We start from the raw sequence: 24,361 nt of genomic DNA, 5'->3' as shown, positions 1-24,361 counted from the left end.
CTGTGTGAATTTAAATATGCTCTCTCTAATTCTCTCTTTCTCTCTCTCTCTCTCTCGGAGGACCTGAGCTCTAGGACCATGCCTCAGGACTACCTGGCATGATGACTCCTGGCTGTCCCCAGTCCACCTGGCCGTGCTGCTGCTCCAGTTTCAATTGTTCTGCCTGCGGCTATGGAACCCTGACCTGTTCACCGGACGTGCTACCTGTCCCAGACCTGCTGTCCCAGACCTGCTGGAACCCTGACCTGTTCACCGGACGTGCTACCTGTCCCAGACCTGCTGTTTTCAACTCTCTAGAGACAGCAGGAGCGGTAGAGATACTTTCAAAGATCGGCCATGAAAAAAGCCAACTGACACTTACTCTTGAGTTTCTGACTTGTTGCACCATCGACAACTACTATGATTATTATTATTTGACCATGCTGGTCATTTAAGAACATTTGAACATCTTGGCCATGTGCTGTTATAATCTCCACCCGGCACAGCCAGAAGAGGACTGGCCACCCCTCAGAGCCTGGTTCCTCTAGGTTTCTTCCTAGGTTTTGGCCTTTCTAGGGAGTTTTTCCTAGCCACCGTGCTTCTACACCTGCATTGCTTGCCATTTGGGGTTTTAGGCTGGGTTTCTGTACAGCACTTTGAGATATCAGCTGATGTAAGAAGGGCTATATAAATAAAATTGATTTGATAAATAAAGGGGGCATATAAGCAGACAATGAAAGCTCTTACAATATTCAATGATCACATTTCTCTATAACAGGTTATAGGCTACACGTGCACCACCAAGTTGGATCAGTAGGCGAAATTAAGAGGGGAAAATAGACCGAATTATTAGCGTGAGGCACATGCGCTACTAACAGCTTACTACACAACATACACTTAGTATTACTTTCTTAGCTACAGTATACATATCTCCCTGGCATATTACATAATTTATGCAGCAGCATACAAGACATTTTTGGACTCACCTTGTTGTGCTGTGCTCACTTGAACAGGAAGGTGGCGCGGCAGTCCTTCGTGGGTAAATTTTGTCATCAAAGTCTGGCATTCTCTGGATTTATGGTGCTTTCAAAACAACTAGGAACTCGTAAAAAAAACTACGTTGAATCATGACGTCAGTGATCTTCAGGTCGTAGCTCAAGAAAGAGGCCTGAGTTCCCGACTTACAATTCTGAGTTGGATGACCATTCAAAATGTATTTTCCCAGTTGTCTTGAACTCACTGAAGTCAGATTTCCAAGTTCCGAGTTAACAGTTGTTTTGAGCGCGGCAGAAATCAATGTGGATTGACAGCATGGCCAATGTTGAATGTTTATCATTTTAAGATTGGGGGGGAGAAGAGACCCTTTTGTGGTCCCCAGAATTGGGAACACACACCCACACCCACCCACTTACTTACTCATGGCTCTGTATAATTCCTTGACTTTGTTCTGGACCTGGGGACTGAAAAGACCCCTGGTGGCATGTCTGGTGGGGTAAATCTGTGTGACAGAGCTATGTGTAAGTAGACTATGCAAACTATTTTGAATTTCCAACACATTAATGTTTTGAGAAAATGATCCTTGAATGTTTTGGTACCTATTGGAGAGCTCTTCTTTGTCTACTTCCATTCAGCGTTGTTCAAACCCGCTTAAGCCCCACCCAATTCTTTAAGGGATGATCTGAGCGTTTTGTCCTAAAAACAACAGTCAAGCACCCAAGCAAACTGGCTAATGTTGGCTAGCTTGCTAGCTACTTCCATACACAAATTAGAGTACAGCTCACTGACCATTTTACTTGCCCTAGCAGAGCTGGTTAGGACGTTACGTTATCCAGAGGATTGGTGATTGCAATTGTGCTGCTGGCAACAATTTACGCTTTCTTGCCAACGTTTACTGACACCAGCCATATTCAAAGCGTGTTGAGTGTTTGTAAATTTGTCAGTTATTCTACGCTCTGGCACACTCAGACGAGAGTGCACTGAAATCGGTGTAGAAAGCCAGAGCGTATTTACAAGCTTGTCGTAGCAGACGTACGCAATTAAACTCATCAAGCTGAGCCTGGGAGAACTGCAAACTGTTCTTCAGGTCCTGGACCTCTCTGGTCAGGTCGCCCATTCTTTTATAAGTTGACTTCATCAGTATTTGGACACAACACTTGAAGCTATTTTCTTACTGTTAACAACTGCTTGTAGAAGTCTTTTAGTTAGTTTAAAAAGATCCCTCACATGTGATAGAGACACCACTGTCGCCAACGGTATTCCCGTCGGCTTTGATCTTTGTCAAGGTAGCAATGTAGGTTACGCTGTTACACCTCATAGTTTCAGACAGGGTACGCTGCAGGAAAGACTGGAAACAACAGAAGAGATCTAGACAGCCACAAGCCCAGGACAATCCGCGGGCCCAGCCACGCATCGTGGGCTGTGTTCAAGACCTCAAGAAAACCCTGCTAGCTTGATAGGCAGCTAGCTAGCAGCTAGGCTAGCTGCTACGCCAAGTAGCTCCTCAGATCGGCCTTAGTCGGCAGGATCACTGGACAGATGGTAGCGGCCCCAGCAACTGATGCCAACTGCGTCGCGGGATCCAAACTCAAAACGGTAGCTAGCAAGTAATCAAACTTTTTCAATAGACTTTCAAAACAATAAACTCTCCCTTGTTCCTAATTCAACAGGAAGTGACGCAAGGTGAAGGGAGACAAGGAAGAGGAATTGATGCCACTTTCAGACCATAGAGCTGCAACAACTCAAGAAAGGTTGCTGTGTGGCACACGTTTAGTCTGTCTGGTCTGTGGTTCAGTCCTTCACTTCATTTCTCTGAAAGGTGGACTTTTAACCACTACCGTCATGCCTTTCCTCTGTCATCCCTCGCCCTCTAATCTTTCTTCCTCTATCCAAAACACAGCGAGAGGCGGTCGGTCGGACGCTTAGAACAAGGTCATCCAAAACAAAGTAGTGGACAATGCAGCAAAACAGAACACCGGAGCCACCAGCAGGAAGAAGAAACACGACTACGCCACCTCATAGAGAAAAGAGAAAAAACAACACAAAACCTTGAGTGAAGGAGGAGAGGAGAATGGGAAGATGGAGGAGGAGAGAATAAAGAGAGAAGGAGAGGCTAAACGAAACACTGCAAAGCGGTGCATGGTAGTGTTGGGTGGCTGGTTCTTTAAAGAGAGAGCTGAGACGTTGGTGTCTGCTGAGTAACACAACCCTCGTAAACAGCATTTACTCTCCTTAAAGCGGAGAGGCGAGAGTGACTGGCCAGGGTGCTTTGGCATCCCTGATGTGGTCATTAAAGAGAATGGCTTCCCGTTGCCAGCTATGTTTTGATGGATGAGGAAGTGTAGTGAGTGAGTGAGATTTTTTCTGCATAGAAAAAGTATGTGAACCCTTTGGAATTACCTGGATTTCTGCATAAATTTTACATCAACTTTGATCTGATCTTCATCTAAGTCACAACAGAGAAATTCAGTGTCCCTTAAACTAATAACACACAAATTATTGTATTTTTCTTGTCTATTGAATACATTATTTAAACATTCACAGTGTAGGTTGGAAAAAGTATGTGAACCCCTAGGCTACTGACTTCTCCATTGAAGTCAGTCAGCTAACTTGGAGTCCAATCAATGAGACAAGATTGGAGATGTTGGTTATAGCTGCCTTGCCCGATAAAAAAACCCTCACAAAATTTGAGTTTGCTATTCACAAGAAGCATTGCCTGATGTGAACCATGCCTCAAAACAAAAGAGATCTCAGAAGACCTAAGATTAAGAATTGTTGCCTTGCATAAAGCTGGAAATGGTTACAAAAGTATTTCTAAAATAAAGTCCAGAGTAAGACAAATTGTCTATAAATGGAGAAATTTCAGCCCTGTTGCTACTCTCCCTAGGAGTGGCCGTCCTGCAAAGATGACTGCAAGAGCACAGCACAGAATGCTCAATGAGGTTAAGAAGAATCCTAGAGTGTCAGCTAATGACTTACAGAAATCTCTGGAACACGCTAACATCTCTGTTGACGAGTCTACGATACGTAAAACACTAACAAGAAGAATGGTGTTCATGGGAGGACACCATGGAAGAAGCCACTGCTGTCCAAAAAAAAACATTGCTGCACCTCTGAAGTTTGCAGAAGAGCATCTGGATGTTCCACGGCGCTACTGTCAAAATATTCTGTGGACAGATAAAACTACAGTTGAGTTGTTTGGAAGGAACACACAACACTATGTGTGGAGAAAAAAAGGCACAGCACACCAACATCAAAACCTCATCCCAACTGTAAAGTATGGTGGAGGGAGCATCATGGTTTGGGGCTGCTATTCTGCATCAGGGCCTGAACAGCTTGCTGTCATCGACGGAAACATTAATTCCCAAGTTTATCAAGACATTTTGCAGGAGAATGTAAGGCTATCGGTCTGTCAATTGAAGCTCAACAGAAGTCAGGTAATGCAACAGGACAACAACCCAAAAGACAGAAGTAAATCAACAACAGAATGGCTTGAACAGAAGAAAATATGCCTTCTGGAGTGGCCCAGTCAGTCCTGACCTCAACCGGATTGAGGTCATGCCACAGCATCTCAAGAGAGCGGTTCACACCAGACATCCCAGGAATATTGTTGAACCGAAACTGTTTTGTAAAGAGGAATGGTCCAGAATTCCTCCTGACCGTTGTGCAGGTCTGATCCTCAACTACAGAAAACATTTGGATGAGGTTACTGCTACCAAAGGAGGGTCAACCTGTTATTAAATCCAAAAGGTTCACATACTTTTTCCAACCTGCACTGTGAATACAGTGTGTTCAATGAAGACATGAAAAATCACAATTGTTTGTGTGTTATTAGTTTAGTTGAAGTGTTTGTCTATTGTTGTGACTTAATGTTTTCAAATTTTATGACTAATTTATGCAGAAATCCAGGTAATTCCAAAGGGTTCACATACTTTTTCTTCCCACTGTAAGTGTTTTTTTTTTCCCGGTCTGCCTAAGTCCAAACCAGGGGTGAAGGACTGCCCCCTCTCATTGAAGCCAAGAGGTTCAAGGCCGACCGCGGTACTGCAGGCACTGTTTGCAGAAAACAGGATCCCCCATTATAGTGAAAGGGAAAAATGGCAATCTTGGTGTAAATAAAACTTTTTTTTAAAGACAATCATGATGGTACCAATAATTGCTTCTATGACACCAGATGAATGTTCTTGAAGCGATTATTTTAAAATCGCACACAGAAGAAGTTTAGTTGATGAGACTACACAACAAAGAGCTGTGACCCACAGTGTAAAATTCAATATTCGCTCAGAATTTGAGCACATTTTTGGATTGTTTCTCATATGCACGATATGTGCATGTGCAACACCCCCCACGCTTCCTTGTCTACACCCCCACTAGAAGTAAACAAGCCAAGCTAAAGATAGCTAGCTAGCCCAGCTAGACTAAAACTGTGGGAAGAAATACTCTGATGGAGCTTTCTGAAAAAGAGATGGAGAGACGACACTGCCACAGTAATGAGCAGCTTAGAGATTTAATTAAAACAGGACTAAATTGGGGCATTTTCGAGCCTTCGTGCGAGAGGAAGATATATTGGCGGTCTCGCCAACGGGTTCCGGGGAAAAGTCTAATTTACCAGCTAGCTAGTTCTAGTCTTCAAAAAGCTAGGAAAACAACCTCAATTCTGACAGTCGTCTCCCGGCTAAAGACTTTAGTGGACGGATGACGAAACCCGCAAAGCAACAGCCCTGGGTCTCAGAGCAGTGTGTGGTGGAAGACAAGAACGCTATAAGTGTGGGTGCATGCGACCTCGTCTTCGGAAGTCCGGAGAGCTGGTTGGGGAAGCCTGGGAGAGACGTGTTGGCCTCAATCCTATACAGCTCCAAAATCTTCGGAATTGTTGTGGATTAAGTTCATATGACCTACATATGGTATGCACAATGACCTAGAACTGTACTTCAACGGTATAGAATAGCACTGCGATGGATACATGTAATGTCGGAATGGAAAGTATAGTGATGACATACCATTGAATGATTGAAAGTTTTGTATTTCTACAAACGTAATAACCCTTTGCCTTGATGACAGCTTTGCACACTCTTGGCATTCTCTCAACCAGCTTCACCTGGAATGCTTTTCCAACAGTCTTGAAGGAGTTCCCACAAAGAATGCCAAGAGTGTACAAAGCTGTCATCAAGGCACAGGGTGGCTACTTTGAAGAATCTCAAATATATTTTGATTTGCTTAATACTTTTATGGTTACTACATGATTCCATGTGTGTTATTTCATAGTTTCAATGTCTTCACTATTATTCTACAATGTAGAAAATAGTCAAAATAAAGAAAACCCCTGGAATGAGTAGGTGTGTCCAAACTTGACTGGTACTGTATATCTCTTTATTATGTGATGGAATACTTTGGAACAGATTTACAACATTTTAAATCACTTGGAGCCGGCTACCACGTAAATGGGGCGAGAAAGGGGTTAAAATAAAGAATAGAAATTGCTTGGAGCTGATTTTGCTTATGTTTTTATCAAACAAAATTTGGGGGTGAGTATAATCTCCCACAGGCCGAATTGCAGGTAGACTCCAAGTTGTAAAAACATCAAGGATTATCAATGGAAACATGATGCACCTGATCTCAATGTCGTGTCTCATAGCAAAGGGTCTGAATGCTTATGTAAATAAGGTATTTCAATTAGTTTTAAAATACATTTCCAAAAACCTTTTTTTTTTTCTCTCCTTTGTCATTATGGGGTATTGTGTGTAAATTTATGAGGGGGGGAAAAAATCATTTTACACATTTTAGAGTAAGGCTGTAACGTAACAAAATGTGGAAAAAGGGAAAAGGTCTGAATACTTTCCGAATGCACTGTCACCTCATATTAAATTTTACAGCTCAAACCCAGTATTATGTCGGTCAACAATTGGTGACGGGGTTTCCTCTTGCCATCCAACTTTTAGCTACAAACCACAGGATTTGAAATAGAAGTGACTGGTGAGACTAGGGATGCACGATATATCGGTGAGCATATCGGAATCGGCCGATATTAGCTAAAAATGCCAACATCGTCAGCGAGACAAGTCAAAAGGCGAAATCTATCAACGCCAAGACAATGGAATTCATTGCCCTTGACAATCAACCGTCCTATGTTGTGGATGATGTTGGCTTTCGCCGACTGGTTGAGCCCCGGTACACACTATTTTTCAGATGTTGCCCTACCAGAGTTATGCAGTATTGTTGAAATGTACATCTATGAGCTACTTGCTATGGGCGTCACTGCTATTAACGTCACGACTGACATTTGGACCAGCGACGTCGGCCCCATGAGCATGCTGAGTCTGACAGCACAGTGGGTCGATGTGGATTTGGTACTGAGGAAAGCCGTATAGCATGTTCAAGAATGTGCTGGTTCTCATACCGCTGCTGCCATTTCAAATGGTATTTGAAAACATGTTTGAAACATGGAAACTTGAACACACTGCTAGCGCCGTTTGAACAACTGACTGGAGAAATAAACTCACCAACCTGCGTCTGCAGCAGACGTGATACCCTCTGTCGTGGGATTGAAACGCCTGCTCAACAAAACCGCCCACACAGACCGTGGGGTTAAAACTTACAAAAGTACTCGAGGCTGTGAACAAGCGAGTCGGTGGCATTCTCTCGGAGCCACTTTACTGTGCCGCCACCAGGCTCGATGCTAGGTACAAGGACCGCTACTTCGATGCAGACAAGAAACAGGGTTTACGTGATATGTTACATACACAGCTGGACAAGATGGAAACGGACGCAGCGACAGTGCGCACCGAGGAAGAGAGGCCACAGACAGACAGAGCTGAAACTTCACTGCTTGACATGTATGATGAAATCCTGGTTGAGAATGAAATGACTGAACAAATGAACAACGAAACAGCACAGGAAGTGAAATAAATAGGTTTTGATCATGTTTTACTGGAAATAGGGACATACGTAAATGCCAACAAAATAACTTTTTGGGGGTCGGTGGGGTGGTATTTGTGTGTGTGTGTGTGTGTGTGTGTGGTGTGTGTGTGTGTGTGTGTGTGTGTGTGTGTGTATATGTGTAACCTTTATTTAACTAGGCAAGTCAGTTAGGAACAAATTCTAATTTACAATGACGGCCTACCCCGGCCAATCTCAGACGACGCTGGGCCAATTGTGAGTCCCATAGGGCGGCGCACAACCACGGACAGATGTGATACAGCCTGGATTCGAACCAGGGACTGTAGTTTGTCCGTGTGTGTGTGAACTATTTAACTGTACTAGAATGCTTAAAAAGCTGCAAAAATGTTAAGTATAATTTTTTTAGAGCTAGGAAAATATCGGATATCGGCGCATCCCTAGGTGAGACAGTTGTATAGGCTTCGTCCGTTTTGCTAACACCCGCTGTGGATTGCTTGGCTTGCTAGCTAGCATGTGTGTAGTGTGTACTTCTGAGCCTGTGTCCCCCCTAGTCTCCTTCTCCCTACTAGAGATATTCAACAAAAAAAAAGGAAAAGGCTGCTGAACCAACGGTCTCCTGGTCCCTGATGAGCAGGAAACAGCGTCATTTGTGAGAAGGAGTGGGAAGTGAGTAAGTGAGGATGAGTCACCCAGGCGAAACAGAGCAGAGGCTGCGTCCCAAAGAGTACCCTATTCCCTTTATAGGGCCCATAGGGGTCTGGCCAAAAGCAGCGCACTACATAGGGAATATGCTGATATGTGGGACGCAGCCTCTGAAGGTCCTGCTGCCACCTGCACAGCCCGCAGTGGCCACAGCTATTGGCATGAGGGGCCCCTCACCAAACCACAAAGAAAAACACCACAGAGACATGCACCACAGGGGAGCAGCGGAACTGATAACAACGGAGCTGCCCGTTGTTTCATGTGGGATGATCAACAACTAGAGCGTTCCCCCTAAAGCAGTCTTTATGTCTGAGGTGGCAGGGTGCACAACACGTGATCCATACATGTAGACAGACACACAATGAGCTCACATAGAAACACACATGCAGGCACAGGAGAGAGGGCAGGCAGATGGGGGGGTTCGTAGGGAACCCTTTAATGCCCCAGATGTTGCTCAGCCCACGATGCATAGCACACAGCTTTGATCCGTCACACGGGTCCAACCGCAAGTACTGGTGTGGAGGGTGTGTGTGTGTGTGTGTGTGTGTCTGTAGGGTGGATTCATAGCTGTGGCATGCACACTGCTTTGGGTGGGAGGACTGCTTTTCCTTGCGAAGAGATCCAGCTGCACCACCCAAGGGAGAAATAACACACACGCGCGCGCAACTAAACGCACACAACCCAAGGGATCACAACTGTAAAACACCCCCCCTCACACACAGGGGACAGCTTATACACACACATACATCCTTTGGAAAATGTTGTGCTTTAGGATGTTATACAATTGACTGTATAGCCTACTTTCAGTGATCTATGTGCTTATGATTCCAAGCACAGCTCGCATGGATTTCATCTCCCGTTTTACTAAACCAGTCTTCAACTCAATAGGTGGTGTACCACTACAGCGAGGTCCACTAATCCACTGATGGGTTACTGGCTCATAGAGAAAAAGTGACCAGAGAATCCAAACCTGAGCATATTTACCTTCATATTGCTTAAAATGATCCATTATTTTCAGTGCATAGGGCGTAGGGGCAAGGGGTGGATGTGGGATTGAGCCAGAGTTCACCAAGCCATAGATAAGACAATGAAAGGAGGGGGCATCCCTGTGACATAGTTAACAGGAGAATATAGGCCTAGAAGTGATGGCGCCCCTCCATCCAGCCACCCTGGTGAGAGAGCTTACAACAGCATGACTGGACTCTAACAAAGCCTGGTCTGCACAGCAGCTCTGGAGAACAGGAGTGCACACCTGGGTTCAAATACTATTCAAAACCACTTCTAATACTTTAGCTGGGCTTGATTGAGCTTCCTGACACATATGGACCCCACCCCCCACACTCCAGGCTGACTAAAGCAAACAAACTATTTTGAAAGTTTTCAAATAGTATTGAACCCAGGTTTGCGCTGGAAACTGCAGGCCCGCAGGCCCAGGCACTGGGATTAGACAGACAGCAGGCAGGCTGCGGTCAGAGTTACCATTACCAAGCCAAGCAGAGCCAGGCCAGAGAGCAGCAAGCCAAGCTCAGTCAATCCTGAACCCAGTGACCCAGGCCAGGCAGAACCAGTCAGTTTGGTAATGATGTGGTACAGAACAGTGGGTTTTTAAAACCTCCTTGACCCATGCTCATCTTTGGCCGAAAGCCCGTCTCTTTATAATGCCAATCATCATCATGGAAGGAGTTTGGGGAGGTTCCAGTTGTTGAAGTGGACATAAAATAGTGCACTGTGACTTCAAGCCTTGTCTGCTGGGAGAAGATGCAGCCTTGAGCTGATCAAAGGCTCTGGCCACAGTTAGTGCACTATACCGAATAGGGTGCCATTTGGGACGTAGCCTAGGACTGGGAGGAGGTTGTTCCCTGGGGAACCAATGCTAGTTTCCTAGGCCATGGCCCTGCTCCTCGGCTCTCTAGACCTCTGAACCCCAAACGTATTTTATCTCCCCACTGAGCCACCAAGCCATGCACTCGCTCGCCCTTTCTCTCAGCTACTGTTCGGTTTTCCCTCTCCTCTTCTCCTCAGGCCAAAGCAAAAGACAAAGTCTTTCGAAGTATGATGGTTTCCAGTTCGCCGCCACCACAGTCAACAGAAGAAGAAAACCTGCCTTTGCTGCGTCAAGCCTTTTCTCATTAGGAGAAAAGAAGGTTCTTGTACATGTAATGATTTGGTTCCCCTGCGTTTCAATGGGGACTGAGGCTAAAGCGAGCGTGCCAATTCATCATTCTCTGTCTGCCGAATGAGACTTATGCAACGGCTAATTACTTCCACTTGGCCAAGGGAGTCTCTCTCTCTCTCTCTCTCTCTCTCTCTCTCTCTCTCTCACTCTCTCTCTCACTCAAAAGGAGCACAAACACAGGGACCGAGCCATCTCGGCCTCTCTCTTCGACCATTAAGTGTTTATCGGAAACCGCGACGGCACAGTGAGCTCGTACAGACAGAGCGAGGCCGCACGGTGGACGAGAAGAGGAGGACTGCGAGCAAGAACGCAAGGCTAGCTGAGACCGACAGGCCCTGCAGCTTTTCCTTTCCACAATTTTTGGAAGATGCCATTATTTCTAAGTGCAGTCAACTCACTTATTATCTACCTTCAACCATCTATCCCTGCATCTCCCCACATTCAAAATAAATCAAGGCAACAACATGCTAATTTGTGCATCTATCCACCCATTTATCTAGTTACCCTCATCTTTTCCTCTCCTAATTTGTACCTTTTTTAATTCATTTTTATTTAAGTCCGTTAAGAACAAATTGTTATTTACAACGAAGGCCTACCGGGGAACAGTGGGTTAACTGCCTTGTTCAGGTGCAGAAAGACAGCTCGGGGATTGGATCCCTTCGGTTAGTGGCCCAACGCTCTAACCACTAGGCTATCTATCCAGCTCTACACACATCTCATCTATCCAATCCATCTTCCCACATTGTGTTTCCTGCATGACCAGGAGAGTAAAGCACTAAGGTTTGTTGATGTTTCCCTGTGACCCAGTACCTTTGGTGTGACTTCCCTACCCCCACTCTACCTCTGCCACACTCCGTGAGTCTCTGTGTGTGTGTGTGTCTCTCCGCATGAGTGTGTGTTGCGTGCACCCCAGTCTCCCATCCTCACTCTACAACCCAGTCTGTGTAGACCCCCCCCCCCCCATCTGACGAACTCCGACCAATCACTCCATGTTCCCAGAGCCTAGGAACCCTCGTTGGTGTGTGATCCTACGATCCCTGGACACTGAGCAGCACTTAAGGGCCCACTACAAACCCTTTCTCACAATGCAGCTGACCTGACCTCTAGAACACATGGTGCTGCTGTGATCTCTTCCAGTAAAACCTGTCAAATGTGTGTGGTGGGGAATGGGGCATGTGTGTGTGGTGGGGAATGGGGCGTGTGTGTGTGTGTGTGTGTGTGTGTGGGGGGGGGGGACTCTGATTCTTCCACACACCCGTCTGTCTGTGGGAGATGATCATAGCCAAGAGCCGGGCAACGCAACATGCTGCAACGTTACACTGAAGCTAAGCATGCAGGTCTGTGTGTGTGCGTGTGTGTGTGTGTGTGTGTGTGTGTGTGTGTGTGTGTGTCCTCTGCAGTGTTTCCCAACGGCGGTCCTTTTAGCGTGTGATAGGGCACATTGTGTTTCCTGTATGAGCAGAATGAGAGTAAAGCACTGAGGTTTGTTGATGTTTCCCTGTGACCCGGTCCCTTTGTTGGGACTTCTCCACCCCCACTCTACCTCTGCCTCCCAACCACACACCTTTACCTATCAGAGTTGTATCAGAATAAATGAAAGCATTGAAACAGTATTATTGGTGTGTGAGGGTTCAGGGTGTGGTTTAAGTGCAGTTGTTTTTCATGGTTGCACTGCATCAGAGCAGGGAAAGCATTCAAACAGTAGGGCACTAAAAACATGGACGGAATCACAAAAATGGAATTCAACAATATTCAAAAATGTATTGAACTTAGTAGGGAATAAACTAAATTAATTGAATATTTCTTTAAAATTTGCCCAAGTCTAATCATAAGATATGAACAGAATGTGATTCCTGCAACTTTCTGAATAGGCAAACAGAATTCCCCCGTGCAGCTGGAACTTCGTGTAGTCATCAGCAATGAGGCACATGAAAAATATTCTGGTAGATGGAAAGGCGTTCCCAAAAACCTTCTCAATGAAAATGTTACCAACAAAGTAGCCTATGCTTACCTTGCAGAATGATATCACGATTATTTGCATCCAGTGGCTAGGTTTTGCTTTGCAAACTCTACCATCACATGGGCGCTACAAAAACAACACTAAACAACAGCCTCTTGCTAGGTGTGCAATGGAATTCGTCTCACATTTTCCCTAGAGCTCAAAAGTAGTCTCCTGATGTGGTTTAAGCATTGTTTTTCTATTGAAATTTTAGGGGGGGATTTTGAAAGCGAAAACCTAACAGAACAGAACTCTGGAAAAACAAAATGGAGAAAACACAATGGAATCAGGTGATTTTATAGAGCCCTAAAACAGTAAACATCCTCCCTACCTGACGACGGGTTCTGGGATGGCGTCTACGCTGGTGGGAACCTGGACCCCCTTCTCCCACTCCTGTCTCCAGGGGTCAGACAGCACGTAGAAGTCATCAGGGCCCAGCTGGGCCGAGTCTGGCAGCTTCATGGCCGTGATGAAGTCCGTCCGAAACACCTGACCGGAAACACACAGACAGAAAGAGTTTCAGTCATACGGACACCATTCACAACGCAAAGCGAGAGCGTTTGAGTCAAATGATTATGATAACAATCATTTGCATCTGTATAACAGTTTGAATTTGAGAAAACATGACAGGTTTCAGGCTAAACATTGCAACCTAAACATTACCATCACGCAGGCTGGTAATGGTAACATCATTTGGGGAACTAAGTATTGTCGAAGGGGGTGTAAAGGAGCCCAGGTGAAAGAGCCTTTACAATAGTGCTGAGTGATTCGTGTTTGAGATAGGTTCCGTTTAAAAAGAAGGAAAAAAAGGAGGAAATAAAGACAGAAAATATTTGACAGCTTTTTTAAATGGAAATTCCAAAGCCAAAAATAGTGAACATTCAATTGCCAAAACATTGAAAATATTCCATTGTCTCGGTCAGGTTCACATTGGGTAGACATCAATAGATACATTGGAAATGACTATGAAATAAAATATTTCTGTGAATATTACTTTTTATTTGATTACTTTATTATTTTTCATCATTGCATCTCTGCTCAGTCAGTAGCAGCCAGCCAGCAAGACCATCTAACGTTATCTATGTGCTCCCCATACTGTTCTGTCTTTAGTCATCCTATTTAGCTAGGCTAGCCTGCCTAAGTATGCTGCAGAGCTGTCTAAAATCATTTTACTAGTTCTTCAAAGTAGATAAGGCATACTTTCAAACCTCCTCTAGCTCTCTCCTCATTGTGTTGTGTACATTCCTCTTTCATGCGGTCTGCATGTGACCTAACGTAGCAGACCTAAGTTTGTCTGGCTCGGACAAGAACAGGTGCAATGGATTATTGTCATTGTAGTTAATTATCACGTTTCTGCACTGAAGGTTGAATACTTGCTTAATGAAAATTACATCGGCCTTCAAACCAGTATCCCACATAGTTCTTGACTTAATTTCTCTCATGAATGATTCAATTTCACTCTAGAGAGAAACGGCACATTGGCCTCACAAAAAAAAAACGAACTAAATAGAATTGAAGTAACTGAATCCATATCGGTCAATTAGTTGTTTAATACAACAACAAAAAAGTGAATCACTCAGCACTACTTTACAACTAACGCTATAAAGAACACCTGACAGAAGACAGCGAGAGAAACGGGGTTTCACTCAAATTGACACATGGAAAAACACAACAGAAAGAGTTTCAGTCACTGTCAAATTATCACCATAACAATAACTTCCATCGGTATAGCAGTTCTCAAACTCAAAAAGCATCGTCAACAGGGAATCGCCATTGTAAGTGTGTCACTGGGTGCATCCAAATGGCACCCTATTCTCTTTATAGTGCACTACTTTTGACCAGGGCCCTATGGGTAGTGCACTATAAAAGGGAATAGGGTGTCATTTGGGGAAAAAGCTTCACTTTGTAAGAAAAGGGCAGTCCTTTAGACTGATATTGTAAGCACAAAACGAGCCAATGTCACATGGCAATCACTGTTGTACTGTTGCAGGTGGCAGTGGTGTTGATATCCGGTAGCCCAGGTCAAATAACCGCTACAACTGACGCTACACAGTCTTTGTGTATGCAAAGCCTGCATAAAACGGGCGATTTCAATTTCAACATCCGACGAAAGGCCACCGGCAGACCAACAACTTTGTCAGATTTCATAGGAAATTAAAAAGAAAAGAAAGAGCTGGGCTTCAGGATGCTCTGTGCCTCAGAGCCCAGGGTGAGGCGAGGGGCTTTGTCCCAAATGGCACCTTATTCCCTTTATAGTGCACTACCCATTGGGACCCTGGTAAAAAGTAGTGCACTACAAAAGAGAATAGGGTCCCATTTGGGATGAGCCCAGAGAGTCTCAACCCTGTGGCCTGGCGGGGGCCTGCGGAGCAACACTGATGTGATCAGTCCCATAAGAAGCACTGATCCCCAAACCTACACCAACCTTCCTCAAGGACATAAGGCACGGGCCCACCATGCCATGCAGAGCATTATCCAACCAGGCTGGCAGATCAGCTTTGACACCCACTTCATTATACACGTTATCATTCCTTAAGAAGCCCCTGCTTATCCCCTGCTTTATTAGCTAGCTGCCTGTACCTATCCCTTCCTACATCCTTCTCTCCCTCCATCATCCCTCCCTCTCTCCGTTACCCTCCATTCCTCTGCTGATGCTCTCACTAGCACACGCATGGATATAACCAAGGACTCCTAGTGCGGTTTTTTCTTCTTACTTCAGAAACAGGGGGAGGGATACTGGGAGTTGATAAACAGAGAGAGGGAGGATAAGTGTCTCAGAGCGGGAGCGAGAGAGTTGAAAAGACAGCTGAAAGAGAGACTGGAGAAAGCTAAATGAAGAGGAAGGGAGTAGAGATAGAGAGGGAGTAATGGTTAGGTCACAGGGGAGTTGACCTTTATGACCGGAGGGCAGGAAGGATAGATTTCTCTGGATGAGTCCCAAATGGCACCCTATTCCCTTTTCAGCGCACTGCTTTTGATCGGGGCCCACAGGGCTCTAGTCAAAGGTAGTGCACTATAGGGGGAAAAGGTGCCATTTGGGCCGCAATCCTTTATCTAGAAGAGCTCTTTCTCTTCCTGGGATTAATGTGGAGAAGCTGAGAAAGCGAACGCAGCAGCCCCAGTAAGTGCTAGGCTGTATATGAAAAGGCCATATGTAAAAACCCAGGTGGACAGCCGGGTGAAAGTCGCCTTGGTCGACCAGGGTGTCTGCCAGCGCAAATAAATAATGCAATGTAGCGAGTGTGTATGAGACAGTGCGTGTGGGATGGAGAGTGTGTGTGTGTGTGGGACGGAAAGTGTGTGTGTGGGACAGAGAGAGCAAAGAGAAAGTGTGTGTGTGTCTCAGACAGTGAGCCGAGGCCAAGATGAACCATCCTCCTCCCCTTCAGCAGAGCAGAACTGGGGGAGGACAGTCCGGATGATCTCCTGTTTGCTCTCCAACACCCAGCAGCAGAGCAGAGGGTGTGTCAGTGATTCATTTTTACTGCCGTGTTTATACAACCCAACCACAGCTAATTAATGTCAGGGAAACAGAATTACAAGGTCCCTGCTTTTAATGTCCACTCCTCTCTCTCCCTCTCTCTCTCTCCCTCCCCCTTTACCCATCCATCTCTCATTTCACCCCACCCCTCGCTCGCTCCCCCTCTGCCCCACATCTCTACTTCCACCCCCGTCTCCCTTTATTCCCCTTTCCTTCCCTTTCTTATATCAAACAGTGTGTTGTGGAAATCAAATAAAATGTTATTGGTCACATACACGTGATTAGCAGATGTTATTGAGGGTGTAGCGAAATGCTTGTGCTTCTAGCTCCGACAGTGCAGTAATACCTAACAAGTAGTATCGAACAAAGTACACAACATATACCCAACACACACAAAATCTAAGTAAGGAATGAATTAAGACTACATACATATGGACGAGCGATGTCGGAGCGGAACGGACTAAGAAACAGTAGAATAGTATAGAATACAGTATACACATAGGAGATGGTGTATGTGTGTTTAGTGCTGAGGATGAGCGACTCCCTGGCAGGGGCTTGTCAAGCGGGTATGATAATGATGACAGGAGGACAGTGTCATTCCCAGCACCCGTCCTGTACACAGCAGTAACGGTCAGGGATAGGGGAGCTCAATGACCTACAGCTACTTACGTCAGCATCATCAGGTAAAGAAACACACACTGTAGCTGAGTAAGGATGTAAACCCAGGATGGATAGGAGTTATGTTTTGTAGCGAGCAGGGTTCTCATTACCTCCAATCTAGTGCTTAAGTGATGACATGGGGAAGGAGGGGATGACAGGCCGAGAGGGATTACAAATCACACCACACACACACACACACACACACACACACAGAGAGAGAGAGAGAGGGAGAGATCTGCAGAGCAGAACACTGTTCACCTCAGTAATGTAAATCTGCCTCACCGCAACAGGAATGTGTGCAGGTTTGACTGACTCACCTGGTCTCGCTCACCTTTATAATCACCTACCTTGTGTAGAGGATAGTGACGGTATGGAAATGGGAACGTGGTAGATGTGAGTTGAGGATAGTGACGGTATGGAAATGGGAATGTGGTAGATGTGTGTTGAGGATAGTGACGGTATGGAAATGGGAACGTGGCTAAATGCACATCTGACCAAACCGCACCAAGACGGAGGGTTGTGTCCCCAATGGCACCCTATGTGATGCACTACTGTTATAGCCTGGTCCCATATCTATTTGTGCTTTTGCCTACTCCATAGTCATTGTCAAGCCAAACCCTTTTTTTTTGCATGATAAAGTCCATAAGGAGTTGTCAAGAGAGCAGATTAGCATTCAGCATTGTGGTAAAAGAATAAGTACAATATATATATATATATATATATATATATAAATAAATAATGAATCGGACCAGTGCCATAGACTTATACAGTAATTATGACAACTTCCAGACGACGGCCTCCAAACCTATCTTGCAGCATGAACTGAATCTAGTACAGAAAACATAAGCTACAGCTAGCTAGCACTGCAGTGCATACAATGTGGTGAGTAGTAGGCTCAAGAGAAAGATAATAGTTGAACAGTTTTGAACAAATTGATTTCTTTAAAAATGAAGGTGAAGTAAGAGAGCGAGAAAGAGGTAGCTACATATATTTAGTTGTATATTTAGCTATCGAATGCAACTAGCTAGTTTAGCCTACTTAAAACAGCTGGCTCAAACTGGGAGGGACACTATGTTAGCTAGCTGGCTAAGGCTATCCAACACCAACTCTTCCAAGTCAAGCTAAGCTTGCAGATATATTAATTTATTGCCACCGGGGCCCGCCGGTGTAACTGCTAAACTGCTTGCTGACTGTACACTGTACTGCATGATTGTAATGGGTTTACAAACTCATTCATTTTAGTAGCTATGTCTGCTATGACATTAGTGAATATGGTGGCAACGATGTAGGCTGTGTATGTAGCAGTTAGCGGATATGAAATGAAGGTTTGGCTTGGAAAGGTTTTTCACCTGGTCACAGACAGCTGATGTGTTGTGCACTGAAGTCCACAAGCGAAGGGAAAAGGTGAGAGGAGGAGAGCGTGTAGATGCGAGAAGGAATTATACAACAAGCAAAATTATCATGCTATGAAAGTGAACTGTGTTTGCGTGTGATCAGGGGTGTATTCATTCTGCCGATTGTGTTAAAGTGTTTCTTAAAAACAGAAGCAAACGGAACAGGGATAAACATACTTTTGTAAATATAGTGCATGTGGACACCCCTTCAAATTAGTGGATTTGGCTATTTCAGCCACACCCATTGCTGACAGGTGTATAAAATAGAGCATACAGCCATGCAATCTCCATAGACAAACATTGGCAGTAAAATGAACTTACTGAAGAGCTCAGTGACATTCAACGATGCACCAGCATAGGATGCCACCTTTCCAACAAGTCAGTTTATAAAATGTCTGCGCTATTAGAGCTGCCCTGGTCAACTGTAAGTGCTGTTATTGTGAAGTAGAAACGTCTTGGAACAACAATGGCTCAGCCTCGAAGTGGTAGGCCACACAAGCTCACAGAGCGGGACCGCCGAGTGCTGAAGCGCGTTGTGTGTAAAAATCGTCTCTCCTCAGTTGCAACACTCACTACAGGAGTTCCAAACTGCCACTGGAAGCAACGTCAACACAAGAATTGTTAGTTGGGAGCTTCACGAAATGGGTTTCCATGGCAGAGCAGCCAAGCCTAAGATCACAATGCACAATGCCAAGCGTCGGCTGGAGTGGTGTAAAGCTTGCCGCCATTGGACTCTGGAGCAGTGGAAACGCGTTCTCTGGAGTGATGAATCACGTTTCACCATCTGACAGTCCGATGGACAAATCTGGGTTTGGTAAATGCCAGGAGAACGCTACCTGCCCCAATGCATAGTGCCTGCTGTAAAGTTTGGTGGAGGACAAATAATGGTCTGGGCTAACCCCCTTAGTTCCAGTAAAAGGACAATTTAACGCTACAGCATACAATGACATTCGAGACGATTCTGTGCTTCCAACTTTGTGGAAACAGTTTGGGGAAGACCCTTCCCTGTTACAGCATGACAATGCCCTCGGGCACAAAGCGAGGTCCATACAGAAATGGTTTGTCGAGATCGGTGTGTAAGAACTTGACTGGCCTGCATAGAGCTCTGACCTCAACCCCATTGGGATGAATTGGAACGCCGACTGCGAGCCAGGCCTAAATCGCCCAGCATCAGTGCCCGACCTCACTAATGCTCTTGTGGTTGAATGGAAGCATGTCCCCGCAGCAATGGGCCAACATCTAGTGGAAAGCCTTCCCAGGAGAGTGGAGGCTGTTATAGCAGCAAAAGGGAGACCAACTCCATATTAATGCCCATGATTTTGGAAGGATACATTGGACAAGCAGGTGTCCACATACTGAATTTGTCCAATAGAAACTCTCATTTTCAACTGTTGGACTAATGATTACACCCTAGATCAATTATACTGAAGAATAAAATAAACTCAACATACAATTTCAAAGATTTGACTGAGTTACAGTTACAGAAATCAGTCAATTTAAATAAATTCATTAGGCCCAAATCTATGGATTTCAAATACCTGGGAAGGTATAGGCCCAACCACCTGGGAGCCAGGCCCAGCCAATCAGAATTCATTTTTTCCCCCACAAAAGGACTTTATTGCAGACACAAATACACCTCAGCACCCACCCTCCCCCTCAGACAATCCCACAGGTTTGAAGTCAGATGTGGAGGTCCTGGGCTGGCGTGGTTACATGTGGTCTGCGGTCGTGAGGCCAGTTGGATGTACTGCCAAATTCTCTAAAGTGGTGTTGGAGGCGGCTTATGGTAGAGAAATTAACATTAAATACTCTGATAACCGCTCTGTCGGACATTACTGCAGTCAGCATGCCAATTGTTTGCTCCCTCACAACAAGACATCTGTGGCATTGTGTTGTGTGATGAAACTGCACATTTTAGAGTGACCTTTTATTGTCCCCAGCACAAGGTGCACCTGTATAATGATCTTGCTGTTTAATCAGCTTCTTGATATGCCACACCTGTCAGGTGGATAGATTATATTATCTTGGCAAAGGAAAAATGCTCACTAAAAGGGATGTAAACAAATTTGTGAACAAAATTTGAGAGAAATAAGCTTTTTGTGCATACGGAAGATTTCTGGGATCTTTTATTTCAGCTCATGAAACCAAAACTTTACATGTTGCGTTTATATTTTTGTTTAGTATCGATGCAGGCAAGTGTGAAAAGCGGTATTGAATGTCACTGTTTGTCACCTTGATTACTCTAATTGTTCTCTTGACCTGTGCACCTACGTTGTAAACGTTCATTCATAGGCTAGGTTGTAGCAACCTCATGATGGGTATAGGGAACATTTGAGTATCATGTAGTAGCCTAAACGTATCGCTGTTACATTGAGCTGGGTGAATGGAATATGAATGACAGTCATCCAATATGCTGTAATTGAAGGCCGTGCTCATAAAAACAAAATCACTGTCCTGCCTTATCTTAAACGTCACCAACCGCCAATGAAAGTGATGAGCATGAAACTGCTGCTGCTACAGTGCTGCTGCTACAGTGCTGCTGCCCGCATCAAGTCTCAAGGCCATTTAGGATGAGAAAAAAAACACGACTTAAGTAGAGGGGAAAACAAACTGACAACTTCAACGGATTTAACTGAATTCTGAAAGTGTCGTACATTTCAAAAAGGCTCATGTTGACTTAAGGCTACACTACAGGAGGCTGGAGAGCGAGAGAGAGACACACACAGACAGAGAGAGAGAGACAGAGAGAGAGACAGAGAGAGACAGAGAAGACAGGCTATGTGCACACTGCCCACAAAATGAGGTGGAAACTGAGCTGCACTTCCTAACCTCCTGCCAAATGTATGACCATAGAGGCACATATTTCCCTCAGATTACACAAATCCACAAAGAATTAAAAAACAAACCCAATTTTGATAAACTCCCATATCTACTGGGTGAAATACCAGTGTGCCATCACAGCAGCAAGATGTGTGACCTGTTGCCACAAGAAAAGGGCAACCAGTGAAGAACAAACACCATTGTAAATACAACCCATATTTATGCTTATTTTCCCTTTTGCACTTCAACTATTTGCACATCGTTACAACACTGTATGACATGACATTTGAAATGTCTTTATTCTTTTGGAACTTCTGTGAGTGTAATGTTCAATGTACATTTTTATTGTTTATTTCACTTTTGTTTATTATCTACTTCACTTACTTTGGCAATGTTAACATATGTTCCCCATGCCAAAAAAGCCCTTGAATTGAGTGAGTGAGCGAGAAACAACAAATTAGCACTAGGAGCCATGACTACCTCCTTCAGCGTCATGACAGATGTCCGCAAGCAGAGAGGCGGCTAATTTTAGCGCCCGCGTGGCTTTAATGATTGGTGTTTTTGACGGTCTGGAGGAGGTTTTTTTTGTGGGGGGGGGGGGGGGGGCTCGCCATTTACACTCACCGCATTAGCCTAGTGAATCACGGCCCAGTGAGAGAGAGGACCAGCAGGGAGAGGCACAGCAGGGGTCATGAACCACACTGGAGATGAATTTAACACCTCCCCAACCAACCAACCAACCCCACACACCCCCCCTTTCCTCTGTCCCCCACAGACACACTTCAAGAGCGTTCCTCCATCCCCCATCTCTCAGCTGAATCCAGACAGGTCTGTCAACAAGGTTGGTCACCTCCACCTCCACACCAATCTTGCAGTCTCAATGCCAAACTCTACACCAGTCTAAACCAGGCTGGCACAATGCTGCTGCCCTCTGCCAACACACACCAGACTGGCCGACTACAGACAGAAACCTGCTTCCCAAATGGTCAACGTGTAGTGCAAAACATTTGACCAGGGCCGATAGTGCTCTACTTTTGATCAAAGCCCTATATAGAGAATACTTTGCCATTTGGGACGCATCCAATGGGGTCCAAACCATGAGCGGCTGGCCACTACTCCCTAGCCGACTCAGGCCAAACGACACAGCAGCATCTCCACAGACCACATCAGCACCAGGCATCTCCCCTCTCCTTATTGGAACTACACATAAAGCCATTACTTCGAGACCAAGAGAGATCATGAATTGGATGGTTGTGGACGAGGCTCCGTGTTTAGGGAGGGATTGTAGGCTGTCCCATTGCAGAGCAGCCAAAGCCCAGAATAAAAATGGGTTGGACTCAAATTATGTCTGGGCGAAATATCAAATTCATTTGATTAATTCAAGTGTATGTTTTAGCACGAGGTTCTAAATTGCTATAAATCGCAAGAATCAAGATTTATATATATATATATTTGTTTAGGGTCATTCTACGTCTTTTTGGTCTCCTTCACCCCTTCTGTCCTGTATGCACCTTCCCACTCGCACAGACACCAAGCCCCTCACCGTGCCACTCACAACAACGACAAAAGATAACTGCTTGTTGTTGAGGAATTAGTTGAGACTTGCTATTTGCATTTGAGGTTTGGGCCAACAGAAAAAAAGAAAGAAAAAATATCAAAAAAATATATTAAATATTATTTATTTTTTTTATTAGAAAAACATCGGTCATATGTGAAGTTATTTGGATTTTTACAAATTATCTTTGAACGACAGGGTTCTGAAAAAGGGACGTTTATTTTCTTACTGAGTTTATTTTTCATAAAAATCATTAGTGGTTCTTACGGTTGTGGAAGGCTTATATTTAGCCTAGGTATAATTTTACATGGAGTGTATTGAACTTTAATTGTGCAACAAAACTTATTTAGTAAAAGTAATAAAGTTTGGAGAAAGAAAAATCGAGATATGATTTTTAGGCCATATCACCCAGCCCCAACTCAAATGGCAGCAAATGTCTTGAATGGATGCTCCCATAGATGATCCATATAGGCCTATACCATGTCAATATAAATAGCCCATCGCTGCAGTTCACTGTCTAGTCCAACCCTTCCTGAAACAATTCCACATCCACACAAAAACCAGTGTTGTCACGATACCAGAACTTTGACTTCAATACAGATACCAGGTTTAGTATGGCAATACTGAATACCAAAACGATACATGCTGGTAAATATACTGGTAAATCTCTAGTCTATTAATACACTGGGTAAATCAAGATGTAGCCTAAGCCAAATATAGGTGAATGCATATTCCATAGGAATATTGAGTTATTGAGCTTGTTTTGGCTCATGTCATGGGGCTACAGACATTCCCTTCCATTTGGAACCTAGTTTATTGTACTGATCAACAACATTTCCATAGAATAAACATATTGTATAAAAAAAAGCGCTGTCTCTTTAAGACCAATGACATTCTCACACACACACACACACTTCGGTGCTCGAGCCAAGATGATCTTGACTGGGAGAGACGTGAGGCAGGGGAGATGAAATGAATGAATAATATTTTTGGTGGCAAATAGGGTTGCACATTTTGGGGAATATTCAGAGGTGGAAACTTTCCGTGGGAATTAACTGAAATATGCAAATTAATATTAATACCATTTAAATGTTTTTTTGCAGTGGATATATTTACCATATCATATAGAACCAGAAACATAAACCTTTTACCATATCATAAGCAGACATAATTGCAAATGCTTAAATCCTTCCAATAGAAAAAAATAAATACAAACTGTTACGAATTGAACTTTAATTAAATGAGTTGACTCTTCACATGGGATGATTTCACTGAACAACAAAAGAAAGGGAATATTAAATGATCCATCGCATTACCCAAAAACGGTTTCAACATGCATCTGTAAAATGATAGTCTGGAAACTAAAGCTTTGGTTGTCTTTCGCGCAGGCTTCCATGTCTTCTCCCTGGACCTCCTCAATGTCCACCTCTTGAACGTCAGACTCTGAGGCCTCATCTTCACTGTCACTTTCCAACCTTGAGGATGGCTCGTTGTCAGGTTCAAAAATCCTCAAATTTGCCTGGATAGCCACCAATTTTTCAACCCTTGTACTGGTCAGCCTGTTGCGTGCTTTGGTGTGTGTGTTCTCAAACAAGGACCAGTTGCGCTCTGAGGCGGCTGATGTTGGTGGGATTTGAAGGATGATGGAGACAACGGGGAAAGATCCTTAGATACACAAAGTCCCTTCCACCAGGTGGCTGAT

At 44.5% G+C, this 24,361-nt stretch overlaps 1 protein-coding gene across 3 annotated transcripts in view; it reads right to left on the bottom strand.

Moving 5' to 3' along the window:
* The window catches only part of jade2 (jade family PHD finger 2), a 152,850-nt gene that overhangs the window by 94,040 nt on the left and 34,449 nt on the right, over nucleotides 1-24,361 (bottom strand). For all 3 annotated transcript variants that reach the window (XM_082960242.1, XM_082960244.1, XM_045693416.2), the window contains one exon: nucleotides 13,081-13,238. In XM_082960242.1, the coding sequence (XP_082816368.1) occupies nucleotides 13,081-13,238 (158 nt within the window). The remainder of the gene's footprint in view (nucleotides 1-13,080; nucleotides 13,239-24,361) is intronic.

This window comes from Salmo salar, chromosome 13, assembly GCF_965601325.2.
Source record: "Salmo salar chromosome 13, fSalSal1, whole genome shotgun sequence".
NCBI lineage: Eukaryota > Metazoa > Chordata > Actinopteri > Salmoniformes > Salmonidae > Salmo > Salmo salar.
Note: the sequence above shows the minus strand (reverse complement) of the source record. Positions and strands in the feature narration are given on the sequence as shown.